A 24,316-nucleotide genomic window follows, 5' to 3' on the forward strand; every position below is an offset into this window, starting at 1 on the left:
GTTGGTTCCCGCTCCTACTGGAATAGAATCCCTTGATTCTTTTGCGTCTGTCACTAACGCCCAGCACTCGCGAGTCTGAAGCTCGTCACAGTCATTCGATCATCGGATCCTACTCGGAATACCACAGACAAGGTTTAGACTTTCCGGATCCTCATGAATGCCGCCATCAATTCTAGCTTATACCACGAAGATTCTGATTAAGGAATCCAAGAGATATGCGCCCGGTCTAATGTAGAACGGAGGTGGTTGTCAGGCACGCGTTCATAGGTGAGAATGATGATGAGTGTCACGGATTATCACATTCATCAAGTTGTAGTGCAACGAATATCTTGGAATAAGAACAAGTTGAATTGAATAGAAGAAAATAGTACTTGCATTAATACTCGAGGTACAGTAGAGCTCCACACCTTAATCTATGGAGTGTAGAAACTCTACCGTTGAAAATACATAAGTGAAAGGTTCAGGCATGGCCGTGAGGCCAGCCCTCCTAGGCGTGATCAAAAGACTCAATGGTCAAAAGATGAAACTAAAGACGAAAATACAATAGTAAAACGTTCTATTTATACTAAACTAGTTACTAGGGTTTACAGAATTAAGTTCTAAGTGCAGAAATCCACTTCTGGGGCCCACTTGGTGTGTGCTGGGGCTGAGACTTGAGTTATCCACGTGCAGAGGCCATTTGTGGAGTTGAACGCCAATTTTGGATCCTTTTCTGGCGTTGAACTCTGGTTTTGGATTCTTTTCTGGCGCTGGACGCCAGACTGCTGCCTATAACTGGCGTTGAACACCAGTTTACGTCGTCTATCCTCGAACAAAGTATGGACTATTATATATTGCTGGAAAGCCGTGGATGTCTACTTTCCAATGTCGTTGGAATTGCGCCATTTGGAGTTCTGTAGCTCCAGAAAATCCACTTTGAGTGCAGGGAGGTCAGAATCCATCAGCATCAACAGTCCCTTTGTCAGCCTTTTTTCAGAGTTTTGCTCAGGTCCCTCAATTTCAGGCAAATTTCGCCTGAAATCACAGAAAAACACACAAACTCATAGTAAAATCCAGAAATGTGAATTTAGCATAAAAACCAATGAAAACATCCCTAAAAGTAACTAGATCCTACTAAAAACATACTAAAAACAATGCCAAAAAGCGTATAAATTATCCGCTCATCACAACACCAAACTTAAATTGTTGCTTGTCCCCAAGCAACTGAAAATCAAATAGGATAAAAAGAATAGAATATACTATAAATTCCAAACTATCAATGAATATTAATTATAATTAGATGAGCGGGATTTGTAGCTTTTTGCCTCTGAACAGTTTTGGCATCTCACTCTATCCTTTGAAGTTCAGAATGATTGGCATCTATAGGAACTTAGAATTTCAGATAGTATTATTGATTCTCCTAGTTAAGTATGTTGATTCTTGAACACAGTTACTTTTGAGTCTTGGCCGTGGCCCAAAGCATTCTGTTTTCCAGTATTACCACCGGATACATCCATGCCACAGACACATAACTGGGTGAACCTTTTCAGATTGTGACTCAGCTTTGCTAGAGTCCCCAATTAGAGGTGTCCTGGGTTCTTAAGCACACTCTTTTTGCTTTGGATCACGACTTTAACCGCTCAGTCTCAAGCTTTTTACTTGACACCTTCACGCCACAAGCACATGGTTAGGGACAGCTTGGTTTAGCCGCTTAGACCAGGATTTTATTCCTTTAGGCCATCCTATCCACTGATGCTCAAAGCCTTGGACCCTTTTTATTACCTTGCCTTTTGGTTTTAAGGGCTATTGGCTTTTTTTTTCACTGCTTTTTCTTGCTTCAAGAATCAATTTCATGATTTTTCAGATTATCAATAATATTTCTCTTTGTTCATCATTCTTCAAGAGCCAACATATTTAACATTCATAAACAACAAATTCAAAAGACATATGCACTGTTCAAGCATTCATTCAGAAAAACAAAAAGCATTTATCACCACATCAATATAATTAAATTAAATTCAAAGATAAATCCGAAACTCATGTACTTCTTGTTCTTTTGAATTAAAACATTTTTATTTAAGAGAGGTGAAGGATTCATGGAATTATTCATAGCTTTAAGACATAGCTACTTACTACTAATGATCATGGAGACACAAAACATAAATAGACATACAACATAGAGAAACGAAAAACAGAGAAATTAAGAACAAGGAATGAGTCCACCTTAGTGATGATGGCGTTTCCTCCTTGAGGAACCAATGACGTCCTTGAGCTCTTCAATGTCTCTTCCTTGTCTTTGTTGCTCCTCCCTCATTGCTTTTTGATCTTCTCTAATTACATTGAGCAAGAGGGCGTGTTCATGATGTTCCACCCTTAGTTGTCCCATATTGTGGCTCAAATCTTCAAGAGAAGTGTTGATTTGTTCCCAATAGTTGTTTGGAGGAAAGTGCATCCCTTGAGGCATCTCAGGGATTTCTTGATGATGGTGAGCTTCTTCATGCGTCCCTTGGGCTTCATGAGTGGGCTCCCTAGTTTGCTCCATCTTTCTTTTAGTGATGGGCTTCTCTTCCTCAATGGAGATGTCGCCTTCTATGAAAGCTCCAGCCGAGTAACATAGATGTCAAATAAGATGAGGAAAAGCTAACATTGCCATGGGAGAGGACTTATCGGCTATTTTGTAGAATTCACTTGAGATGACTTCATGAACTTCTACTTCTTCACCAATCATGATGCTATGGATCATGATGGCCCGGTCTAAAGTAACTTCGGATCGGTTGCTAGTGGGGATGATGGAGCGTTGGATGAACTCCAACCATACTCTAGCCACGGGCTTGAGGTCCAATCTTCTTAGTTGAACCGGCTTGCATTTGGAGTCAATCTTCCATTGAGCTCCTTCCACACATATGTCCATGAGGACTTGGTCCAACCTTTGATCAAAGTTGACCCTCCTTGTATAGGGGCGTGCATTCTCTTCCATGGTTGGCAAGTTGAACGCCAACCTCACATTTTTCGGGCTAAAATCTAAGTATTTCCCCCGAACCATTGTAGTGTAATTCTTTGGGTTCGGGTTCTTACTTTGATCATGGTTTCTAGTGATCCATGCATTTGCATAGAACTCTTGAACCATTAGGATGCCGACTTGTTGAATGGGGTTGGTTAAAACTTCCCAACCTCTTCTTTGAATCTCATGTCGGATCTCTGGATACTCATTCCTCTTGAGTTTGAAAGGGACCTCGGGGATCACCTTCTTATTGGCCACAACATCATAGAAGTGCTCTTGATGGGCTTTTGAGATGAACCTTTCTATCTCCCATGACTTGGAGGTGGAAGCTTTTGTCTTTCCTTTGCCTTTTTTAGAGCTTTCTCCGGTCTTAGGTGCCATCAATGGTAATGGAAGAACAAAAAGCTATGCTTTCAACCACACCAAACTTAGAAAGTTGCTCGTCCTCGAGCAAGAAAAGAAAGAATGGAAGAAGAAGAAGAAGAAATTATGGAAGAGAGGGAGAGAAGTGAATTCGGTTAGGGTGAAGGAGAAGGGGTTGTGTTGTGTGAAAATGAAGTAGAATGGAAAGGTATATATAGGGAAGAGAGGGGAGGTTAGGTTCGGCCATATAAGGTGGGATGGGAGGGAAATTGGTTTTGAATTTTGAAGGTGGGTGGGGTTTATTAGGAAGTGAAGATGGATGTGAATGGTGAAGAGGTGATGGGGAAGAGAGATTGAAGCGATTGGTGAATGGTTTTGGGGAAGAGTGTTTATGGGAATGTATGAAAGAGAAGTGAGAAGAAGTGAGTGGAGGTAGGTGGGGATCCTGTGGGGTCCACAGATCCTAAGGTGTTCAAGGATTTACAACCTTGCACCCAATTAGGCATGCAAAATGCCCATGCACACAACTCTGGGCGTTCAGCGCCAGTTTGGTGCCTATTCTGGGCGTTGAACGCCCAATTGTTAGCCATTTCTGGCGTTGAACGCCAGAACCATGCTTGTTCTGGGCGTTCAACGCCCATTTGGGGGCCATTTCTGGCGTTGAACGCCAGAACCATGCTTGTTCTGGGCGTTCAGCGCCAGCTCTCCTCCAGGGTGCAATTCTGGCGTTCAAACGCCCAGATGCTGCCCTTTTCTGGCGTTCAGCGCCAGAACCATGCTCTGTTCTGGCGTTGAACGCCCAAAACATGCTCCTTACTGGCGTTTAAACGCCGGTAAAGTCTTCCTCCAGGGTGTGATTTTTCTTCTGCTGTTTTTGATTCTGTTTTTAATTTTTCTATTGTTTTCGTGACTCCACATGATCATGAACCTAATAAAATATAAAGGAACAATAGAATTAGATAAATAAACATTGGGTTGCCTCCCAACAAGCACTTCTTTAACGTCAATAGCTTGACAGCAGGCTCTCATAGAGCCTCACAGGTTTGCAGAGCTTTGTGGAGACCTCCCAACACCAAACTTAGAGTTTGGATATGGGGGTTGGACACCAAACTTAGAGTTTGGTTGTGGCCTCCCAACACCAAACTTAGAGTTTGACTGTGGGGGCTTTGGTTGACTCTTCTTTGAGAGAAGCTTTTTATACTTCCTCTCCATGGGCACAGAGAGAGATTCTTGAGTTGTAAACACAAGGTTGCCCTCATTTATTTGAAGGGTCAATTCTCCTCTGTCCACATCAATCACAACTTTTGCTGTGGCTAGGAAAGGTCTTCCTAGGATGATGGATTCATCCTCATCCTTTCCAGTATCCAAGATTATGAAATCAGCAGGGATGTAAAGGCCTTCAACCTTTACTAACATGTCCTCTACTTTTCCATAAGCTATTTTCATGGATCGGTCTGCCATCTCTAATGAGAAGTTGGCCTCCTGTACCTCAAGAGCTCTTAGTCTCTTCAGTACAGAGAGTGGCATGAGGTTTATCCCTGACCCAAGGTCACACAGAGCTTTTTCAAAGGTCATGGTGCCTATGGTACAAGGTATTAAGAACTTTCTAGGATCCTGTTTCTTCTGAGGCAATGTCAGTTGATCCAGATCACTTAGTTCATTGATGAGCAAGGGAGGTTCATCTTCCCAAGTCTCATTACCAAATAATTTAGCATTCAGCTTCATGATTGCGCCAAGGTACTTGGCAACTTGCTCTTCAGTGACATCCTCATTCTCTTCAGAAGAGGAATACTCATCAGAGCTCATGAAGGGCATAAGGAGGTTTAATGGAATCTCTATGGTCTCTATATGAGCCTCAGATTCCTTTGGTTCCTCAAAGGGATCCTCCTTATTGATCACTGGACGTCCCAGGAGGTCTTCCTCACTGGGATTCACGTCCTCCTCATCCCATGTAGGTTCGGCCATGTTGGCTACCTCAATGGCCTTGCACTCTCCTTTTGGGTTCTCTTCAGTGTTACTTGGGAGAGTGTTAGGAGGAATGTCAGTGATCTTCTTACTCAGCTGGCCCTCTTGTGCCTCCAGATTTCTTATGGAGGACCTTGTTTCACTCATGAAACTTAACGTGTCCTTTGACAGATCAGAGACTAAGTTTGCTAAATTAGAATTATTTTGTTCATAATTCTCTGTCTGTTGCTGAGAAGATGATGGAAAAGGCTTGCTTGGCCTGTTTCTTCCACCATTGTTAAAGCCTTGTTGAGGCTTTTGTTGATCCTTCCATGAGAAATTCGGATGATTTCTCCATGACGAGTTATAGGTGTTTCCATAAGGTTCACCTAAATAATTTACCTCTGCTATTGCAGGGTTTTCAGGATCATAAGCTTCTTCTTCAGAAGATGCCTCTTTAGTACTGTTGGATGCATTTTGCCATCCATTCAGACTTTGGGAAATCATGTTGACTTGCTGAGTCAACACCTTATTCTGAGCCAATATGGCATTCAGAGCATCAATCCCAAGAATTCCCTTCTTCTGAGGCGTTCCATTATTCACAGAATTCCTCTCAGAAGTGTACATGAATTGATTATTAGCAACCATGTCAATAAGTTCTTGAGCTTCTGCAGGCGTTCTCTTTAGGTGAATGGATCCACCTGCAGAATGGTCCAGTGACATCTTAGAGAACTCAGACAGACCATAATAGAATATATCCAGAATGGTCCATTCTGAAAGCATGTCAGGAGGACACCTTTTGGTCCTCTATTTGTATCTTTCCCAAGCTTCATAGAGGGATTCACCATCTTTTTGTTTGAAGGTCTGAACATCCACTCTAAGCTTGCTCAGCTTTTGAGGAGGAAAGAACTTAGCCAAGAAGGCCGTGACCAGCTTGTCCCAGGAGTCCAGGCTATCCTTAGGTTGTGAGTCCAACCATAGTCTAGCTCTGTCTCTTACAACAAAAGGGAAAAGCATGAGCCTGTAGACTTCAGGATCTACTCCATTCGTCTTTACAGTCTCACAGATCTGCAAGAATTCAGTTAAAAACTGATATGGATCTTCAGATGGAAGTCCATGGAACTTGCAGTTTTGTTGCATCAGAGCAACTAGCTGAGGTTTCAGCTCAAAATTGTTTGCCCCAATGGCAGGGATGGAGATGCTCCTTCCATCAAACTTGGAAGTAGGTGTAGATTAATCACCTAGCATCCTCCTTGCATTATTATTAGTATCAGCCATCTCCTTCTCTTTGGTACAGAAAATTCCTGTTAGGTGCTCGCTGGTTTGTTGTAATTTGGATTTTCTTAATTTCCTTTTCAGCGTCCTTTCAGGTTCTGGATCTGCTTCAACAAGGATGTCCTTGTCCTTGCTCCTGCTCATATGAAAAAGAGAAAAGTGGACTGAAGATACTGGGAATCCTCTTTGTCACTGTATAGAGGTTCCCTTATGTGAGTAGAAGAAGAGAAGAATTCGAACTCAGAGGAGAATGAGAGGGTTCGAATTGAGGTGAGGAGAAGTGTTAGTAGATGAATGAATAAATAGAATGAGAGAGTGAGAGAGAATATTCGAAATTATTCAAAATAATAAATTAAAAATTAAAGTTAAATTTTGAAAATAAGATTAAAATTAAAAATGATTTTCGAAAATAAAAATTTAAGTTAAATTAAAATTGAAACAATTAGTTATTCAAAATTGAATTTTGAAAAAGGGGAAGATAATTTTCGAAAATTAGAGAGAGAGAGTTAGTTAGGTGGTTTTGAAAAAGATATTTTGAAAATCAAATTTTGAAAAGATTAAAATTTTGAAAAAGATATTTTTGAAAAGATATGATTAAAATTAGTTTTGAAAAAGATTTGATTTTTAAAATCATAATTAATGACTTGATTCACAAGAAACCACAAGATATGATTCTAGAACTTTAAAGTTTGAATCTTTCTTAACAAGCAAGTAACAAACTTGAAATTTTTGAATCAAAACATTAATTGTTGATAGTATTTTCGAAAATTATGAGATAAAGATAAGAAAAAGATTTTTGAAAAATATTTTAAAGTTTTCGAAAATAATTAAGAAAAATGAAAAAGATTTGATTTTTGAAAAAGATAAGATTTTTAAAATTGAAAATTTGATTTGACTCACAATAAACAACTAATTTTTAAAAATTTTGAAAAAGTCAATCCAAATTTTCGAAAATTAGGAGAGAAAAAGGGAAAAGACATTTTTTTGATTTTTTTTGAATTTTTAATGATGCAAGAGAAAAACACAATTTTGACCCAAAACATGAAAATTTTGGATCAAAACCAATGATGCATGCAAGAACTCTATGAATGTCAAGATGAACACCAAGAACACTTTGAAGATCAAGATGAACATCAAGACTTATTTTTAAAAATTTTTAATGCAAAGAAAACATGCAAGACACCAAACTTAAAAATTTGCAATGCTTATGTGATATGAATGCAAAAATGCACATGAAAAACAACATACAAAACAAAACAAGAAAACACAAAGATCAAACAAGAAGACTGGCCAAGAACAACTTGAAGATCATAAAGAACATATGATGAATTTTGCAAAATTCTTGAGACACATGCAAGACACCAAACTTAAAAATTGACACTAGACTCTAACAATAAACACAGAAAATATTTTTGATTTTATGAATTTGTAATTTTTTTTGTAATTTTTCGAAAATTAATTCATGAAAAACGAAAAGGAAAATATTTTTTGTATTTTTTATATCATTTTTTTCGAAAATAAGAAAATAAAATAAAATAAAATTACCTAATCTGAGCAACAAGATGAATCGTTAGTTGTCCAAACTCGAACAATCCCCGGCAACGGCGCCAAAAACTTGGTAGTGAGAAATCGTGATCACTCAGATTTGTATTTGTAAAATTAATTGTTTAACTTCACAACTTCGCACAACTAACCAGCAAGTGCACTGGGTCGTCCAAGTAATAAACCTTACGTGAGTAAGGGTCGATCCCACGGAGATTGTTGGTATGAAGCAAGCTATGGTCACCTTGTAAATCTCAGTCAGGCGGATTAAATTATAATTGGATTAGATATTTAGATGAAATAACAGTAAAGGATAGAAATACTTATGTAGATTCATTGGTAGGAATTTCAGATAAGCGAATGGAGATACTGTATGGCTCTAACACGCCTGCTTTCCTACTGCTTCAACTCAATCCTTCTTACTCCTTTCCATGGCAAGCTGTATATAGGGGGTCACCATCGGCTATGGCTACTTTGTATCCTCTCTGGAAAATGGTCCTCTGCGCTGTCACTGCATGGCTAATCGTCTGGAGGCATCACACTTGTCGATGGCTCGTCCCATCCTCGCAGTGAAAACTACGCTCACGCGCTCTGTCACAGCACGGCTAATCACTAGTTGGTTCCCGCTCCTACTGGAATAGAATCCCTTGATTCTTTTGCGTCTGTCACTAACGCCCAGCACTCGCGAGTCTGAAGATCGTCACAGTCATTCGATCATCGGATCCTACTCGGAATACCACAGACAAGGTTTAGACTTTCCGGATCCTCATGAATGCCGCCATCAATTCTAGCTTATACCACGAAGATTCTGATTAAGGAATCCAAGAGATATGCGCCCGGTCTAATGTAGAACGGAGGTGGTTGTCAGGCACGCGTTCATAGGTGAGAATGATTCTAAGTGCAGAAATCCACTTCTGGGGCCCACTTGGTGTGTGCTGGGGCTGAGACTTGAGTTATCCACGTGCAGAGGCCATTTGTGGAGTTGAACGCCAGTTTTGGATCCTTTTCTGGCGTTGAACTCTGGTTTTGGATCCTTTTCTGGCACTGGACGCCAGACTGCTGCCTATAACTGGCGTTGAACGCCAGTTTACATCGTCTATCCTCGAACAAAGTATGAACTATTATATATTGCTGGAAAGCCCTGGATGTCTACTTTCCAATGCCGTTGGACGCGCGCCATTTGGAGTTTTGTAGCTCCAGAAAGTCCACTTTGAGTGTAGGGAGGTCAGAATCCATCAGCATCAACAGTCCCTTTGTCAGCCTTTTTTCAGAGTTTTGCTCAGGTCCCTCAATTTCAGGCAAATTTCGCCTGAAATCACAGAAAAACACACAAACTCATAGTAAAGTCCAGAAATGTGAATTTAGCATAAAAACCAAACATCCTTAAAAGTAACTAGATCCTACTAAAAACATTCTAAAAATAATGCCAAAAAGCGTATAAATTATCCGCTCATCATTTACCTGACAGGCGATCCAGCATTTGATCAGTGAATGGAAGTGGGTAGTGATCCTTACGGGTAGCTTGGTTGAGACGCCTGTAATCAATGCAAACTCTCCAAGCATTCTGAACTCTAGTTGCTATGAGCTCTCCGTGCTCATTCTTCACTGTAGTGACTTCAGACTTCTTGGGCAACACTTGTACTGGGCTAACCCATTCACTGTCTGAAATGGGATATATGATACCTGCTTCCAATAATCTGGTCACTTTCTTTTTGACAACTTCCAAGATAGTGGGATTCAATCTTCTTTGGGGTTGACGGGCAGGTCTTGCTCCCTCTTCTAAAAATATTCTGTGCTCACATATTTGAGGGTTGATGCCTACTATGTCTGCCAAACTCCACCCAATTGCCTTCTTGTGCCTCCTCAGTACATCAAGTAATTGCTCTTCTTGTTGAGAAGTGAGTTCCCTTGCAATGATAACTGGAAACTTCTGCTCATCTTCAAGATAAGCATATTTGAGATGTGGAGGGAGGGGTTTCAACTCTAACTTCTGATCATGGGCAGGCTCTGGATTGTCTGGAGCTTGTGAAAATGGCGAAGTACCCTCACTGTCAGTTAAGAGGGTCCCCACACTTGGACCTTGTCCAGTGTGCCTCTCTTCTAACTCTTCCTTATGAACTTCTGCTACAGTTTTATCTATGACATCACACTGGAAGATAGAATGATCTTCCGGAGGGTTGTTTATGACTCCATTCAGATTGAAGATTACTATGCGGCCATCTATCTCAAAAGAATATGTTCCTGAAAAAGCATCCAATTTGAATTTCGATGTCTTCAGGAATGGTCTTCCAAGTAGGATTGAAGATGGCTTATCTGAGTCATTATGGGGCATCTCCAAGATATAAAAATCAGTGGGAAATGTAATCCCTTTAATGTTCACTAAAACATCTTCAGCAACTCCAGCCACTGTAATAATGCTTTTATCTGCTAACACAAAACGAGCTGCCGACCTTTTTAAGGGAGGGAGCCTCAAAATATCATATATAGACAAAGGCATTATACTAACACATGCTCCTAAGTCACACATGCAATCATAAATTACCACACCACCAATAGTACAACTAACTATACAAGGACCTGGATCACTACATTTTTCAGGTAATCCTCCCATTAAAGCAGATATGGAACTACCTAAAGGAATAGTTTCTAATTCATTAATTTTGTCTTTATGGATACACAAATCTTTTAGAAACTTTGCATATTTAGGTACCTGTTGAATAACATCAAAAAGAGGAACAGTCACCTCAACCTTTTTGAAGATTTCTACCATTTTGGGATCGGGTTCCAGCTGCTTCCTGGGCTTCCTTGCAAGTTGTGGAAATGGAATAGGAGTGGTGTTTTCTGTAGTGTCTACGCCTTTTGGTGCTTCCTCCTGTGGTTAAGCTATTTCTTCTTCAGCTATATCCTGTATGTTCTCTTCCTCTTCAACATCTTCTATTTCTACCACCTCTTCAGCTGAGGCGTGTTCTGGTGAGCTTGGCTCCTCCTGATTCCTCTCCTGCAGTGTGGTTCCGGACCTCAGGGTGATGGCATTAATGCCTCCCTTTGGATTGGGTAATGGTTGAGAGGGGATTCCAGTGGAGCTTGAAGGTTGGTTACTGGAATTTTGCGTTGATCCAATCTATGAGACAAGAGCTTGCAAAGTAGAAGTCAGACCATTCAGACTGGCATTAATACTATTCATGATGTTATTTTCCATGGTCTGTTGTCTTCGCTCAAAAGATTGTAGTAACTCTTCATTAGGAGGTAAGGAAGAATGAGTAAATTGAGAGGTCTGCTGTTGATTGTTCTGTGGTCCTTGGTTTTGCCTCAGGTGAGGTGCTCTGTAAGGTTGATTCTGCTGCCTGTTGTTGTTATTATTCCACCTCTGATTTTCCTGATTATCTCTGCCTCCTCTGTTATTATTGTCCCTCCAATTCTGGTTAGAATTGTCCTGCCATCCATGGTTATTATTTCCACCTTGATTGTACCCTTGGTTGGGGCGGTCATAGAAGTTATGAGTGGATGCTACCATGTTGTCTTCCTGTTGGAGTTGCAGGCATTCATCAGTATAATGGCTATAATCAGCACAGATTCTGCAAACTCTTTGTGGGACTAACTGTTGGCTTTGCTGTGGTGGAGGAGGTTGAGCTTGCTGAACTTGTTGTTGATTCAATTGCATTTGCTTCAGCAAGTTGGTCATTTCACAGATACTCTGAGCTAGAGCAGCCGTATCTCTGTTAGAGGATACTTCTGCAACGGCTTTTGAACGGCCTTGCTTTTGCCTGTGGTTCCTAGTAGATTCAGCTAAATTGCTGATCAATTGCCATGCCTCATCAGTGGTCTTGTACTTCTTCATAGACCCATTGCTAGCACTTTCGAATGTGGTCTTATCTTGGGGCCTCATACCCTGTGTGATATAGCTAAGTAACACTATCTTGTCAATCATGTGGTGGGGGCATGCTTCCAGAAGATTATTGAAGCGCTCCCAATATTCAAAGAGAGTTTCATTGTCATCCTGAACAATTGTGGAAATATCTTTCCTCAGTTTATCAGTAACTTCAGATGGAAAGAATTTCTCCAGGAACTCTTTTCTGAGTGTATCCCAGTTGGACATATTTGCTAGAGGTTGAGTGTAGTACCACTCTCTTGCTTTTCCTCCAGAGAAAACGGGAAAGCCTTCAGTAAAATTGAAGTTTCATCTGTACCGTCACGCCTAACAGTAGAACAGGCTGCCTGGAAATCTCTCAGGTGCTTTATAGGCTCTTGAGCAGGTAAGCCATGAAACTTGGGCATCAAATTGAGCAGTGCGGTCTTTATTTCAAAATCTGTAGCCACCGCTGGATGATGCGCTTGAAACGGTTGCAGTGTAAAATTAGGGGCTCCTTCCTCCTGGATGGTAACTCTCCTAGCTGCCATGTCTTCTGCATGTAAAACAACCGAATCAGTAGAACGGGGGCTAGTCTCTTCCTCAACTGACGTTTCAGACTCGCCCTCAGAGAGGACTAACCGACGCTTAGCTCGCCTTATTCATGAAATAGTCCTTTCAATTTCAGGATCGAATATTGGCAAGCTTGGGTAGGAAGTGAACGCGTCATTTGACGAAAGAAACATGCAGCTCATTGTAACAAAATAAAATAAAATGCAGATAAATAAATTCTAATTAATAACTTTAGCACTCTATTGCAACTCCCCGGCAACGGCGCCAAAAATTGATGCGTGCAGAAATTGGCGAATTAAAAATTATTAAAATATATACGTTGCAAGTATAGTTCTTAGCTCGCCAGAAATCCGCTCACCAATTTAGAAAGGTGTCACAGAAATTTAAAATTAAAATACTGGGAATATGAGTCCCAGGTCGTCTCCCAACGAGTTGCAGAAAAGTGTGCTATTTTATTAATCAGATGTTTTCAAAAAGAAGTTGAGCTAGGTAAATTGGAAATTAAATTGGATAATTAAATAATTTAAATAAAAGCCTTGACTGGGAGTTGATTAGTTGGAATCTCTATTATTGATGGAATGAATTCAAGGTCAATTGATAATTAATGGTTGTTCTGTTTAGTTATCCTTTACTAGGTAAAGGAAAGTCAAACAAGTTGGAATGCTAGATCTATTCACGAGTTGCAACCCACTTAGTTCAAAGGGATTGATGTTAGTGACTAGATAGCAATCCAATAGTTAACCCAATTACAACTTCTCTTTCAATCCTTCCAACTCAAGAGTTCCTTTCAATCAACTCCCTATCAAGTGAGGGAACTACTCACTCATTGTAAATAATAAATCCATAACATATGAAAGGGAATTAAAAGAAGACATGATTATTAGAAATTAAAATGAATTAAAATAAAAGAAATAATCCTTGTATTAAATAATCATAAAAGTATTCTAATGACAAAATTGAACAAAGCAAAGAACATGGAAGAATAAAACCAAGTTAAGAGAACGAACTAGAATGACGAGGTCTTGATGAGGTAATAACTCTTCTCAATGTTCTAATGCTAAGACTAATTGAAAATTAAAATCCTAAAAACTAGAGAGAAAACCTAGAGGAGGAGTAAAACTAGATCTAAAACTAAAACTTGTGTAGAATGAATGTTGTCTCCGGTTTCTGCATATTCTCTGGCTTTAGTCTGCTGTTCCGGGCCAAAAACTGGGTCGAAATAAGGTCCAAAATCGCCCCCAGCGAATTCTGCAGATTATGCAGATCGCACATGTCACGCGATCGCGTCGCCCATGCGGACGCGTCATTCGCCCTTTTCCTTGCCACGCGTTCGCGTCGTCCACGCTACCGCGTCGCTCGAGCTTTTCCAATCCGCGCGGCCGTGTTAGCCATGCGGCCACGTCACTGCGATTTGCTCTCTTTCGCGCGGTCGCGTGAGCCATGCGACCGCGTCACTTCTCGCTGGTTATCTCCTCAAATTCTTGTGTTCCTTCCATTTTTGCTAGCTTCCTTTCCAATCTCCATTTCATTCATGCCCTGTAAAGCTTGAAACACTCAACACACAGATCACGGCATCGAATGGAACAAAGGAGAATTAAAAATACATGATTAAAGTCTTTAGGAAGCAGTTTTCAAATATTTAATAAATTCAGGAAGGAAATCTAAATGCATGCTAATTTAATGAATAAGTGGGTAAGGATCATGATAAAACCACACAATTAAACACAATATAAACCATAAAATAGTGGTTTATCACTCTCCAATAGTAGAATGAGGTGTAGTTCGGTAGGCCCACAATACTTAGGGGAGCTCTTCAGCCCAAGCTCCCTTTGCTTCTTGAAGTCTTTTCTTATGTCCTGCTAATATAACTTTGTTAGCAGCCTCACCTTGCTCATTTGCTTGGAGGTGCTCGACCGAGGTGAACTGATGCTTGATCTTCATGCTAGACACCAAATTTCTGAATGTAGAGTCGATAAATTGAGTACCATTATCTGTGGTAATGGAGTTGGGGACTCCAAACCTAGTAATGATATTCTTATAAAGAAAATTTCGACTTTTTTATGTTGTGATGGTGGCTAAAGGCTCTGCTTCAATCCACTTCGTGAAATAGTCTACTCCCACTATGAGATATTTAACTTGTCCAGGCGCTTGAGGAAAAGGCCCGAGTAGGTCCAGTCCCCATTTTCCAAAAGGCCATGGAGAAGTTATACTAATTAACTCTTCTGGGGGAGCGACGTGGAAGTTAGCATGTGTCTGGCGTGGTTGACACTTCCTCACGAAGTCAGTGGCATCTTTTTGCAAGGTCGGCCAGAAGAATTCAGCTCGAATAACCTTTCTGGCTAAAGATCTTGCCCCGAGATGGTTACCGCAAATGCCGTTATGTACTTCATCCAACACTTCTTCTATCTTAGAAGTTGGGACGCACTTTAACAATGGTGTAGATATTCCTCTTCTGTAGAGGACGCTTTTCACCAATGTGTAATTCTGTGCTTCCCTACAAATCTTCTTGGCCTCTTTTTGTTCCTCTGGTAAGATGTCGAATTTCAAGTATTCGATCAGAGGAATCATCCAACCGAGGTCTAATCCGGAAACTTCTAAAACATCGAGCTTGGTATCTACCTTTGTGACTGAAGGTTCTTGGAGAGTTTCTTGGATTAGGCTTCTATTGTTTCCACCAGGCTTGGTACTTGCCAACTTGGAGAGGGTGTCTGCTCTGCTGTTGAGCTCCCGAGTTATATGTCTGACCTAAGTTTTGGGAAATCGCCTAAGATACTCCATAGTTTTTTCTAATACCTTTTCATATTTGGGTCTTTAGCCTAGTACTCTCCGTTAATTTGAGAAGTCACGACTTGAGAGTCACTGAACTTTGGTTGCTCCGACTTCTTTAGCTAACTTCAGTTCGGCAATCAGGGCTTCATATTCTGCTCGATTGTTGGAGGCCGGTAACTCAAATTTCAAGGAGACTTCTATTTGAGTTCCTTCCTGGCTAGCCAGTATTATGCCTGCACCGCTTCCGACTTTGTTGGAGGAGCCATCCACATACAACTCCCAGATCGTGGAGGTCTCCTTTTGATCACCTGCGTATTCGGCTACAAAGTCGGTGAGGCATTGGGCTTTGATAGCGGTCCGAGTTTCATATTTTAAGTCGAACTCGAATAACTCTATAGCCCATTGAACCATTCTGCCCGCAACATCTGCTTTTTGATCCTGCCAAGAATCTGGATAAAGCTGCAAGTCGGCCATTCAATTGCTGGACCTCCTTTAAGCAAGTCAAACTCTTCATTTCTAGGACATCTCTACACTTGTTGGGGTTAGTTTCAATCCCCCTTTGTGTTAGAATGAATCCTAGAAGCTTTTCAGCCTCCATTGCAAAGGTGCACTTATCGGGATTTAGTCTCATCCCGTGTGCTTTTATGGTGGCGAAGACTTTCGAGAGGTCATTCAAGAGGCCGGCGTCATCCTTGGCTTTCACCAGCATGTCGTCTACATACACCTCCATCAACTCTCCCAAATGAGGTGCAAGCACCTTATTCATCAGTCTTTGATAGGTGGCCCTTGCATTTTTTAATCCAAATGGCATGACCACTTAACAATAATTTGCTCTGGGCGTGATGAATGACGTCTTCTCTTGGTCTGGCTTGTATATCGGGATTTGATTATACCCCGAGTAAGCGTCCATGAATGACAAGTATTGATACCCCGAGTTGGAGTCTACTAGGGTATCAATATTTGGTAGAGGATATGGGTCTTTTGGACACGCCTTGTTAAGGTTCGTGTAGTCAACACACATCCTCCATTTGCCATTCTGTTTCTTGACCAGCACCACATTTGCCAGCCAGGTCAGGTACTTGACTTCTCTAATAAAGCCTACTTCCCGTAGGGCTTGTACTTGCTCTTCGACCACTTGAGCCCACTCAGCTCCTAGCTTCCATCTTCTTTGTTTGATAGGTCGGGATCTCGAATGAACAGCCAATCTGTGTGACATGAGTTCGGGATCTATCCCAGGCATGTCGGAAGCTTTCCAGGCAAAGAGATTGGAATTTTGTTGTAGGAGCTGTGTCAACTTCTGCTTCAGTTCTTTCATTAGACTAGCTCCTATGTTGGTGTTCTTTCCGACCTTTTGTCCGATCTGCACCTCTTCGGTCTTTCCTCCAGGCTGTGGTCATAGTTCTTCTTTAACTCGGACTCCTCCGAGCTCAATGGTATTGACTTCTTTGCCTTTATCTCTTAGGTTAAGGCTTTCATTGTAACACTTTCTCGCCAACTTCTGATCTCCTCTGATGGTAGCGATCCCTTCCGGTGTTGGGAACTTCATGCAAAGATGGGGGGTAGAAACCACTGCTCTAAGCCGATTTAAGGTTGTTTTACCTATTAAGGCGTTGTAGGTAGCAGCGGCTTAATGGGAGTGTCCCCTAACCCGAAGAGAGTGTCCGGGTAGGCCTTTAACTCTTTCTTGTCTAATCCCAACTTATCAAATGCTGGCTTGAACAGGATATCCGCCAAGCTTCCTTGGTCCACCAGAATTCTGTGTAGATGAGCGTTGGAGAGAATCATGGTGATTACTACTAGGTCATCGTGTCCGGGGACGATACCTTATCCGTCTTCTTTGTTGAAGGAAATGGTTGGGAGGTCGGGTCCTTCATTTCTGACTTGGTAAACTTCTTTCAAATGCCTCTTTCGAGATGATTTGGTCACCCCTCCTCCCGCAAAGCCTCCCGATATCATATGAATATGTCGTTTGGGGGTTTGTGGGGGCGGACTTCTTCGTCCGTGACCTTCATCGTCTCTTTTTTTTTTCCCGTGATTGTCCAACTTTTTCATGAGATATCTGTCTAACCGACCTACCCTGGCCAGCTTTTCTATCACATTTTTTAGGTCGTAGCAATCATTGGTGGAGTGACCATGCAATTTATGGTACTCACAGTATTCATTTCAGCTTTCCCCTTTTTGTTCTTGATTGGTTGCGGGGTAGGTAGCTTTTCAGTATGACAAATTTCCCTGTAGACGTCGACTAGGGAAACTCATAGGGGAGTGTAGGAATGATACCTTCTGGGCCTCTTAGATCCAACTTCTTCTTTTTTCTTGGGCTCCCTCTCTTTTTCTTTTGATTGATGGGGGTGCCCTTGTTGCCAGCTGGGTTCTCATAGCCTAGCATTTTCTTTCATATTGATGTACTTCTCAGCTCGTTCTTGTACATCACTTAAAGAGGTCGGGTGCCTCTTTGAGATGGACTGGGAGAAGGGTCCTTCTCGGAGTCCGTTTACTAGGCCCATTATCACTGCTTCAATAGGTAAGTCCTGGATTTTCAAGCACGCTTTATTGAACCTTTCTATGTAATCTCTTAAAGGTTCTCTGACCTCCTGTCTTACTCCTAATAGGCTGGGTGCATGCTTGACTTTGTCCTTCTGGATCAAGAAGCGTGCGAGAAACTTGTGCGAGAGGTCGTCAAAGTTGGTCACCGACCTGGGGGGAGGCTATCGAACCACTTCATGGCTGTCTTTGTCAGAGTTGTCGGAAAGGCCTTACAACGAGTAGCGTCCGACGCGTCGGCTAAGTACATCTGACTTTTAAAGTTACTAAGGTGATGTTTCGGGTCAGTCGTCCCGTCATACAGGTCCATATCAGGGCTTTCAAAGTTTCTGGGAACTTTAGCCCTCATGATGTCTTCAATAAATGGATCTTCTTCCCCTAATGGGGTGTCTTCTCTATCTTTGCGGGAATCCTTATTTCGGAGGTTGGATTCTAGCTTTGAGAGCTTTTCTTCAAGCTCCCTTTGTCGCTCGATCTCTCTCCTTAGGCTTCGTTCCGCCTCACGCTATCGTTCCAACTCCTGCTCTAGCTGTTCGAGTCGACCTTGGTGACCATGCTATAGTCCCAATAGGTCAGCAGAGTGGGGCTGTCCATCTTTTCCAGGTTGATGAACTTCATAGATCCTTTTTTATCCCTGGGTATTGGTGGGACCCTCGCCATGCTATCATTCCGTTCCTTGTAGGGATATTATTGCTCTATCGTTGTTAACCGCATCCTGGTGCTCTTGCTCAGACTCCGATGCGGTGTGTCCGTCTTCCTGCTGGTCATCTGCCATCGTGCGTTGATCTTCCAGGTCCTCGGCAACGGCGCCAATGTTCCGGAGCTTACCTAGAACCGGATGATTTGGCTTGTTTGTGAGGCTCGAGCATTCAAGGAAGGTGGTCACCGACTTGTCTTACGTTAGAGAGCCGCCGTCCGAGTTGTATGTTTTGAGGAATGGGGTTGGTACCTGCAAAGACACTTCAATGCCTAAGTCAGCAAGGGGTTAAGCAAGTTTAATGTCTTGGAACTTAGTTTTACTTGAGTGTTTCAGTGTATTTATAGGCGATGAACCAATAACCACCGTTGAAGTAGTTCCACTTATGATGGTGGATAACCGTCTTGTTATCTTAGGGTTGTTGGTATCTCTCTTCTAGAAGTGAGCGAGAGATTTGAGGAGGCAGTTACTCATTTGAATAAGTGTCACTAACCAGCTCATGTCGAGTCTGACCTCTTGGAAGAGGTCGGATGGATCAGCGAAGACCAACCCTTTGAATTGGGTCTTTTTAAGTTAGTTGGGCCTGGCCATGGTATTGAGTCAGGGTATGAACAACTTCCATTTTGACCTTTAAAAATTTTAATTTTGGATAAAGGCAAAAAACTCAAAATCATAATTTCAATTTGAGAAAATGCACCAAATATACTAGATTTATGTGAAAAAAGGCAAAAAACTCAAAATCATATTTTGATGCAATTGCTTGAAAAATTTTGATTTTTTTTTCATCTTCCAAATTTATTGCTTAGAGAATTTATTTTAGTAATTTTTATTGTGAATGGCAAAAATTAAAAAAAAAATTTTTTTCAAGCATTTATCTCGTAAATAATTTGTCAAGTATTTTTATAAAAAAAATGAATCAAAGGTATGAAATATTTCACACTTATGAAAGAAAGAATTTTTATTAAATTGATATTATCTTTAGAGGATCAAAATTTTATTTTTTTTAAAAAATAATTATTTCATAAAAAATTATATCTTTTAAGATGCAAAATAGTTATTCGGTTTGGAATTTCATATTAGAATGGAAGTGAGGAAGAGTGTAACTTTTAAGATTCCCAGATTAAAAAATTTAAACAGTAAAAAGAAATAGAAAAGTAAACCGATGTCGTAAAGACGTAAACTACCATCTTCACAAGTCTCCAGTAGTCCATTATACTTGCCAGGCAATCCTCACTTGACGCTGAAACAGGAGAAAATGGAGTTCCGTAAAATTTCCCGCCCATTTTCATACTCCAAACAATGGCTCCAAAATCGGATAGCGCGGAAGGTAAATCCATCACCGGCGCCGCCACTTCCTCCACCCTTGCTCTCTTTGATTGTTAGATTCAGATTGAAGCTCTCTATTCTCTGTTTTCCCCTTTCTGTTATCGGCTTTTGCTTTAGCGATTTCCTTTTCTGAACTGAACATTTCATCTATTTTATTTATTTATTTGTGCTTTCGTTTAATTCGCAGCGATCGTGTTGAACTTCGTGAATGAGGTAATCTATGTTGTAGTCATATACTTTTGATGCTAAATGGTTGTTTGCGCTTGTTCTTCAAAAGTAATGTCTTCTTCGAACAGTAGCGTTCATGAATCGTGCTCACTTTCTTTTTAATCAATTTCTATTATTATTCTTTTGGCAATTTAGTTTCTATGCGTTAAAAAAATTAGCATACTGTTATGAACTATATACTTTAGCTTATATTGATAAGTGTCTTTGGTGAAATTCATTGAGGTTTCCATATTTTGCTTATGGTCTTTTCAGTTTCTTTGCCACCAAAGTAATTGAAAACAGCACACTTTTCTGAACTGAATAATTTAAGTTATGTTGATTTGGGTCTTTGGAAAATTCGTTTATTTTCTGGGTTTTTTTTTTTTTCACTTTGTTTTCTCAGCAAAATAGGCCTTTGAATGCTCAAAATGTGGCGGATGCTCTGCAAAAGTTCAACCTCAAGAAGGCAGCCATACAGAAAGCACTGGACAATCTTGCTGATGGTGGCCGTATTTCTTTCAAGGAGTATGGCAAGCAGAAGATATACCTTGCCCGGCAGGATCAGTTCAACATTCTGAACAGTGAAGAGCTTAATCAGATGAAAGAACAGAATGCCAAACTGCAAAAGCAGCTTGAAGAACAGAAAAAGACTATTAATGAGGTTGAAGCAGGTACACTGAATTATGTGATCATCAAACCATCGCATTGATTAATGTTATCAAAAACCTTGTTGTTGATAGTTTTCATCAATTTGTGATTTTAAACAAGCTCCTTTTGAATCCTGAAATTTATGAATGTAACTTGTCAATGCAGAGATTAAATCATTGCAGTCAAATTTAACACTGGAACAGATCTGTGGTAGAGAAGCAGATCTGAGGATGGAGGTAGCTAGTGTGCATGTTTAGTGCTGAATTTCATTGTTGATAAAAGAATTTGCAATTGTGCAGATTTTGATTAAGATTGTTTCCATCTCTGGCTTCTGCTTCAGGTTCAAGAAATGGAGAACAAGTTGACCAAGCTACGCGGAGGTGTTACCCTGGTGAGTCCTGAAGAACGCATGGCTGTGGAGACCATGTTATCAGAGAAAATAAGTCAGTGGAGAAAGCGTAAAAGAATGTTCAAGGATATATGGGACACTCTTACTGAGAATTCACCTAAGGATCCCAAGGAATTAAGGGTATTGTTTTGGGTCATCATGATCACGGATTTTGTTTTATTCTATATATCTGTTCTAATACTGATGCATGTTTGTACTTGGCAGGAGGAGCTTGGAATAGAATATGATGAAGATGTTGGAGTGAGTTTGCAATCATACAGTGACCTTATCCAACAAGGAAAGAAAAGGCCAAGGGGTTACTGATATATTTATAGGGACGGAGTCTCAGATGTCTGCTCTTCCTAATCAACAATTAGGTGTGTATATTCCTTGGGGTTCTGACCTCCCTGAACATGTTTGAAAATTATATTCGCTATGTAATTGCTTTACAATTCAGACCTAGTTTTTGCCTTTGTTCCCTAGTGAATTTACAAGCGTGACTCACTCCAATGTTATTGTTTATATCTTTTTAGGCATTGACATTAGTTGCATTGGACAGAAATATAGCATGCTTCACTAATGTACATGTTTCAAGGTCATATCAAATTATCAATATGAAGCATTTTCCTACTTGATTTCAGCATCATTTCTGCTGATGAATCACTATTGACATCTAACAGATTCGAAGAATAACTCTTAAGCACGATGTTAAGATTCTTACAATTGCTTTGCCATGTATGACAGATTGTTTAAATTGAACAATTCTAAGCTAGAAAATACCGTAATGGTTAACAATGAGTTTAATCTATATTAACTTGACATAGCTCATACAATATCAATTATGAATGGCAACCTCAGTTAGAAGTCTCTTAAGATCATCTGCTTTTTTTTTTTTTTTTCTGCCATCATATGTACTGTCAAATATCATTCTGTTTCTTATGCAAATGTCCACAGGGTGCCTATTTCTATGACACTGTTGCAACAACTGCAGATGATTTCATTCATTTTTATTCCACCTAAATAAATTAATTTTACAAGTTACAACACTGCAAATCCAAAACAATATCTTGATAATAAAAATAATAAAAAATATTGAATCCATAATTACACGCTTAGATAAGCTACTAGCAAAACTCACATCCAAAATGCAGCATGGAAAGCAACATACATTCATTTTCAATAGCAACCTGTACTTGTCTACTCATCTAGTCCTCACAGAAATTGGCCTCTTCTCCAAATCCAACTGAGGTCCACTCTGCATCTTGGTTCTTGTCACTTTTTTATTAGATTCATGTTTCTGAGAGCCTGATCCAACTGCCTTACCCTTAGTATATTTTGGAGATATCGGCATAGAATAATGATTTATCTTCATTTTGTTATTGGTATCGTCATCACTTTCATCAAAAACTACTTCCTTATTTAAAGTGTCAGCCTCAATTTCTGCATCAACTGACACCTTCAAAATCCCATCAATTGAATTGGAACCTAAACTGTCTTTTGGTTTCTCTAACCTGTTTATATCCTTGTTATCTCCTAGAGTTTCATTAAAGATTTCTGTCTCTTCCAGTTGAGGTTTATGTCCATGAGAAAATTTTCTCTGTTTGGGGCTTGAAGTGTTATGATCATCAGGATCATGGGGTTCAGATCGGGAGAGTTCCACAGCTGCCCTTGCGGCAGCTGCTGCAAATGCTGCTGATTCAAAAGCTGCTTGTGCTGCATCAGCTACATCCTTGTACTTTTTCCTTGCCTTAAATGAATCGTATAACTCTTCATCTTTTCCTCTGTTAGGGAAATTATGAAAATTCTCTTCTCCTATCCCATGCTTGTTCTGGTTTTGATTTTCCGCATTGAATTGCTCCTGCATATATCCCATCAGATACCATTATTTGTTGTCTAGAAAAAACTATATTGCTTCCTTTGGTTTTATATTTACCTCAACCGAAACAGAGGAAAATTCTTCAAGTTGCAGAATAATATTGTTCTCAGAAGCAATTTCTTTGAGTTGCTTCATTCTGCTTTCCAAGCTTGGCATCCTTGTTGACAGCTTTTGTACCATCTATAAGTAGCCACATAAAAAATGAATACAGAAAAGAAAAATTACTCAAAAAACTAGTGCGATTTATTAGCATTTGGTATGCAGTTATAAATCAATCTAGTGTCTAAAGCAGCCATAACAAAATAATGGGAAGATGACAATCTGAGACTTGTTAAAATAACTGATTATCATATACGATACGTACCTGAGGATGGACTCCACAATTGTTCCTTAACTCAATAGCACGTGAAGCAAACTCTCTGCCAAACCGAGATGTCAAAACTGCACGAATCTCTTGTATCTCTGGAAAATCTCCACACCTTGAGGCCGCATAGAGTAAGCCGGATGCTGCCTCCTTCAGTTCCTCAGGGCATTCCCTATAAAAAGAACAAAATACAGCTCGTGAATTTAATAAGTAAAAAAAAAAAAAAACATCAAGTAAAATTGCAAATTATGAAGTGTAGAGCAATAACTTTAACCTCTCTTGTTCAATGAGATGGATCCTTTCGATCACAAGGTTGCAATATCCTTCAATCTTGTCGTACACATCCAACATATTTTGCTCCTTGATAACATGCTCAACCTATGAGAAGAAAAATGATCAAAGTATGACTTTTATAAAACAATTAATAATATTATACATGTAAACTTACTCGAAGCAAAGCTCGTTCATGGTGTTCGAGTTGGAGGAGTTGAAGGACATCGCAACGGGCTTGTTTAAGGCGAACCTGGCGCTGGTTCTTGAGCACAGCAATGCGTGAAATGGCTAACGTTATGATAGGCCTGAACTTTGCAGCCTTGAAAGTTCTTCCAAGCAGAGCATCGAGCTTCTTACCCATCTTACAGTAGAGGAGGAGCGGAGTAAATAATTTAAACTATGGCAGAAACCAACCTCTAGAAACACGCAAACTTGAGGGCGTTCATGCCAGTTATAGAGAATGGATCTTTTAAACGCTAGTTTAAGAATGAACCAGAGGACCAGTCGGCAAGTAACAAATTCGTCATTCAATTATTTATTTATTTATATTTATTTTTTGTTGCATGCATAACTTTTACTTATTTATTTATTAGAGACGAGGTAAAACCGTAAAACCTTAAATGCTTTCATCATATTCTTAATATGCTCATCGATATTATTATTATTATTATTATTATTATTATTATTATTATTATTATTATTG

The 24,316-nt window shown here is 40.1% G+C and overlaps 2 protein-coding genes and 2 non-coding genes across 7 annotated transcripts; 3 read left to right on the forward strand and 1 right to left on the reverse strand.

The window, feature by feature from the left end:
• Nucleotides 1-6,064: 6,064 nt before the first annotated feature.
• Nucleotides 6,065-6,172, forward strand: LOC127747881 (small nucleolar RNA R71). The gene has a single exon (XR_008009828.1). It is a non-coding gene; the product is annotated as a small nucleolar RNA R71 (small nucleolar RNA).
• A 5,854-nt stretch (nucleotides 6,173-12,026) lies between these two features.
• On the forward strand, nucleotides 12,027-12,134 carry LOC127747943 (small nucleolar RNA R71). Its single transcript, XR_008009889.1, has one exon. It is a non-coding gene; the product is annotated as a small nucleolar RNA R71 (small nucleolar RNA).
• A 7,625-nt stretch (nucleotides 12,135-19,759) lies between these two features.
• LOC107491469 (homologous-pairing protein 2 homolog) lies at nucleotides 19,760-21,651 on the forward strand. 2 transcript variants are annotated; one of them, XM_016112308.3, is made up of 6 exons: nucleotides 19,820-19,858; nucleotides 20,045-20,070; nucleotides 20,468-20,735; nucleotides 20,878-20,948; nucleotides 21,053-21,241; nucleotides 21,326-21,649. In XM_016112308.3, the coding sequence occupies exons 1-6, from the start codon at nucleotides 19,831-19,833 to the stop codon at nucleotides 21,422-21,424; spliced, it is 681 nt and encodes a 226-aa protein (XP_015967794.1). In that variant the 5' UTR covers nucleotides 19,820-19,830; the 3' UTR covers nucleotides 21,425-21,649. The 2 variants fall into 2 exon arrangements, with proteins under 2 accessions (XP_052118419.1, XP_015967794.1); XM_052262459.1 differs by lacking the exon at nucleotides 20,045-20,070 and having other exon boundaries at nucleotides 19,760-19,858; nucleotides 21,326-21,651.
• Nucleotides 21,652-22,080: 429 nt separating this feature from the next.
• Nucleotides 22,081-24,108, reverse strand: LOC107491468 (uncharacterized). Of its 3 annotated transcripts, none has more exons than XM_052262326.1 (5): nucleotides 23,789-24,108; nucleotides 23,609-23,700; nucleotides 23,341-23,512; nucleotides 23,034-23,156; nucleotides 22,081-22,958 (listed from the first exon to the last, which is right to left on the reverse strand). In XM_052262326.1, the coding sequence occupies exons 1-5, from the start codon at nucleotides 23,972-23,974 to the stop codon at nucleotides 22,302-22,304; spliced, it is 1,230 nt and encodes a 409-aa protein (XP_052118286.1). In that variant the 5' UTR covers nucleotides 23,975-24,108; the 3' UTR covers nucleotides 22,081-22,301. The 3 variants fall into 3 exon arrangements, with proteins under 3 accessions (XP_052118286.1, XP_015967793.1, XP_052118285.1); XM_016112307.3 differs by having other exon boundaries at nucleotides 23,615-23,718; XM_052262325.1 differs by having other exon boundaries at nucleotides 23,609-23,718.
• Between the last annotated feature and the right edge of the window lie 208 nt (nucleotides 24,109-24,316).

Source organism: Arachis duranensis, chromosome 5 (genome assembly GCF_000817695.3).
Source record: "Arachis duranensis cultivar V14167 chromosome 5, aradu.V14167.gnm2.J7QH, whole genome shotgun sequence".
Classification (NCBI taxonomy): Eukaryota; Viridiplantae; Streptophyta; class Magnoliopsida; order Fabales; family Fabaceae; genus Arachis; species Arachis duranensis.

Excerpts from the sequence above, each read along its gene's own strand:
- LOC107491469 (XM_052262459.1), top strand. The coding sequence starts at position 19,787 with ATGGAGTTCCGTAAAATTTCCCGCCCATTTTCATACTCCAAACAATGG. Across the intron at positions 20,736-20,877 it reads TATTAATGAGGTTGAAGCAG|AGATTAAATCATTGCAGTCA; the intron begins GTACACTGAATT and ends TTGTCAATGCAG. Across the intron at positions 21,242-21,325 it reads AGGATCCCAAGGAATTAAGG|GAGGAGCTTGGAATAGAATA; the intron begins GTATTGTTTTGG and ends TGTACTTGGCAG.
- LOC107491468 (XM_052262325.1), bottom strand. The coding sequence starts at position 23,974 with ATGGGTAAGAAGCTCGATGCTCTGCTTGGAAGAACTTTCAAGGCTGCA. Across the intron at positions 23,719-23,788 it reads ATGAACGAGCTTTGCTTCGA|GTTGAGCATGTTATCAAGGA; the intron begins GTAAGTTTACAT and ends TTCTTCTCATAG. Across the intron at positions 23,513-23,608 it reads ATTGAACAAGAGAGGTTAAA|GGAATGCCCTGAGGAACTGA; the intron begins GTTATTGCTCTA and ends TTCTTTTTATAG.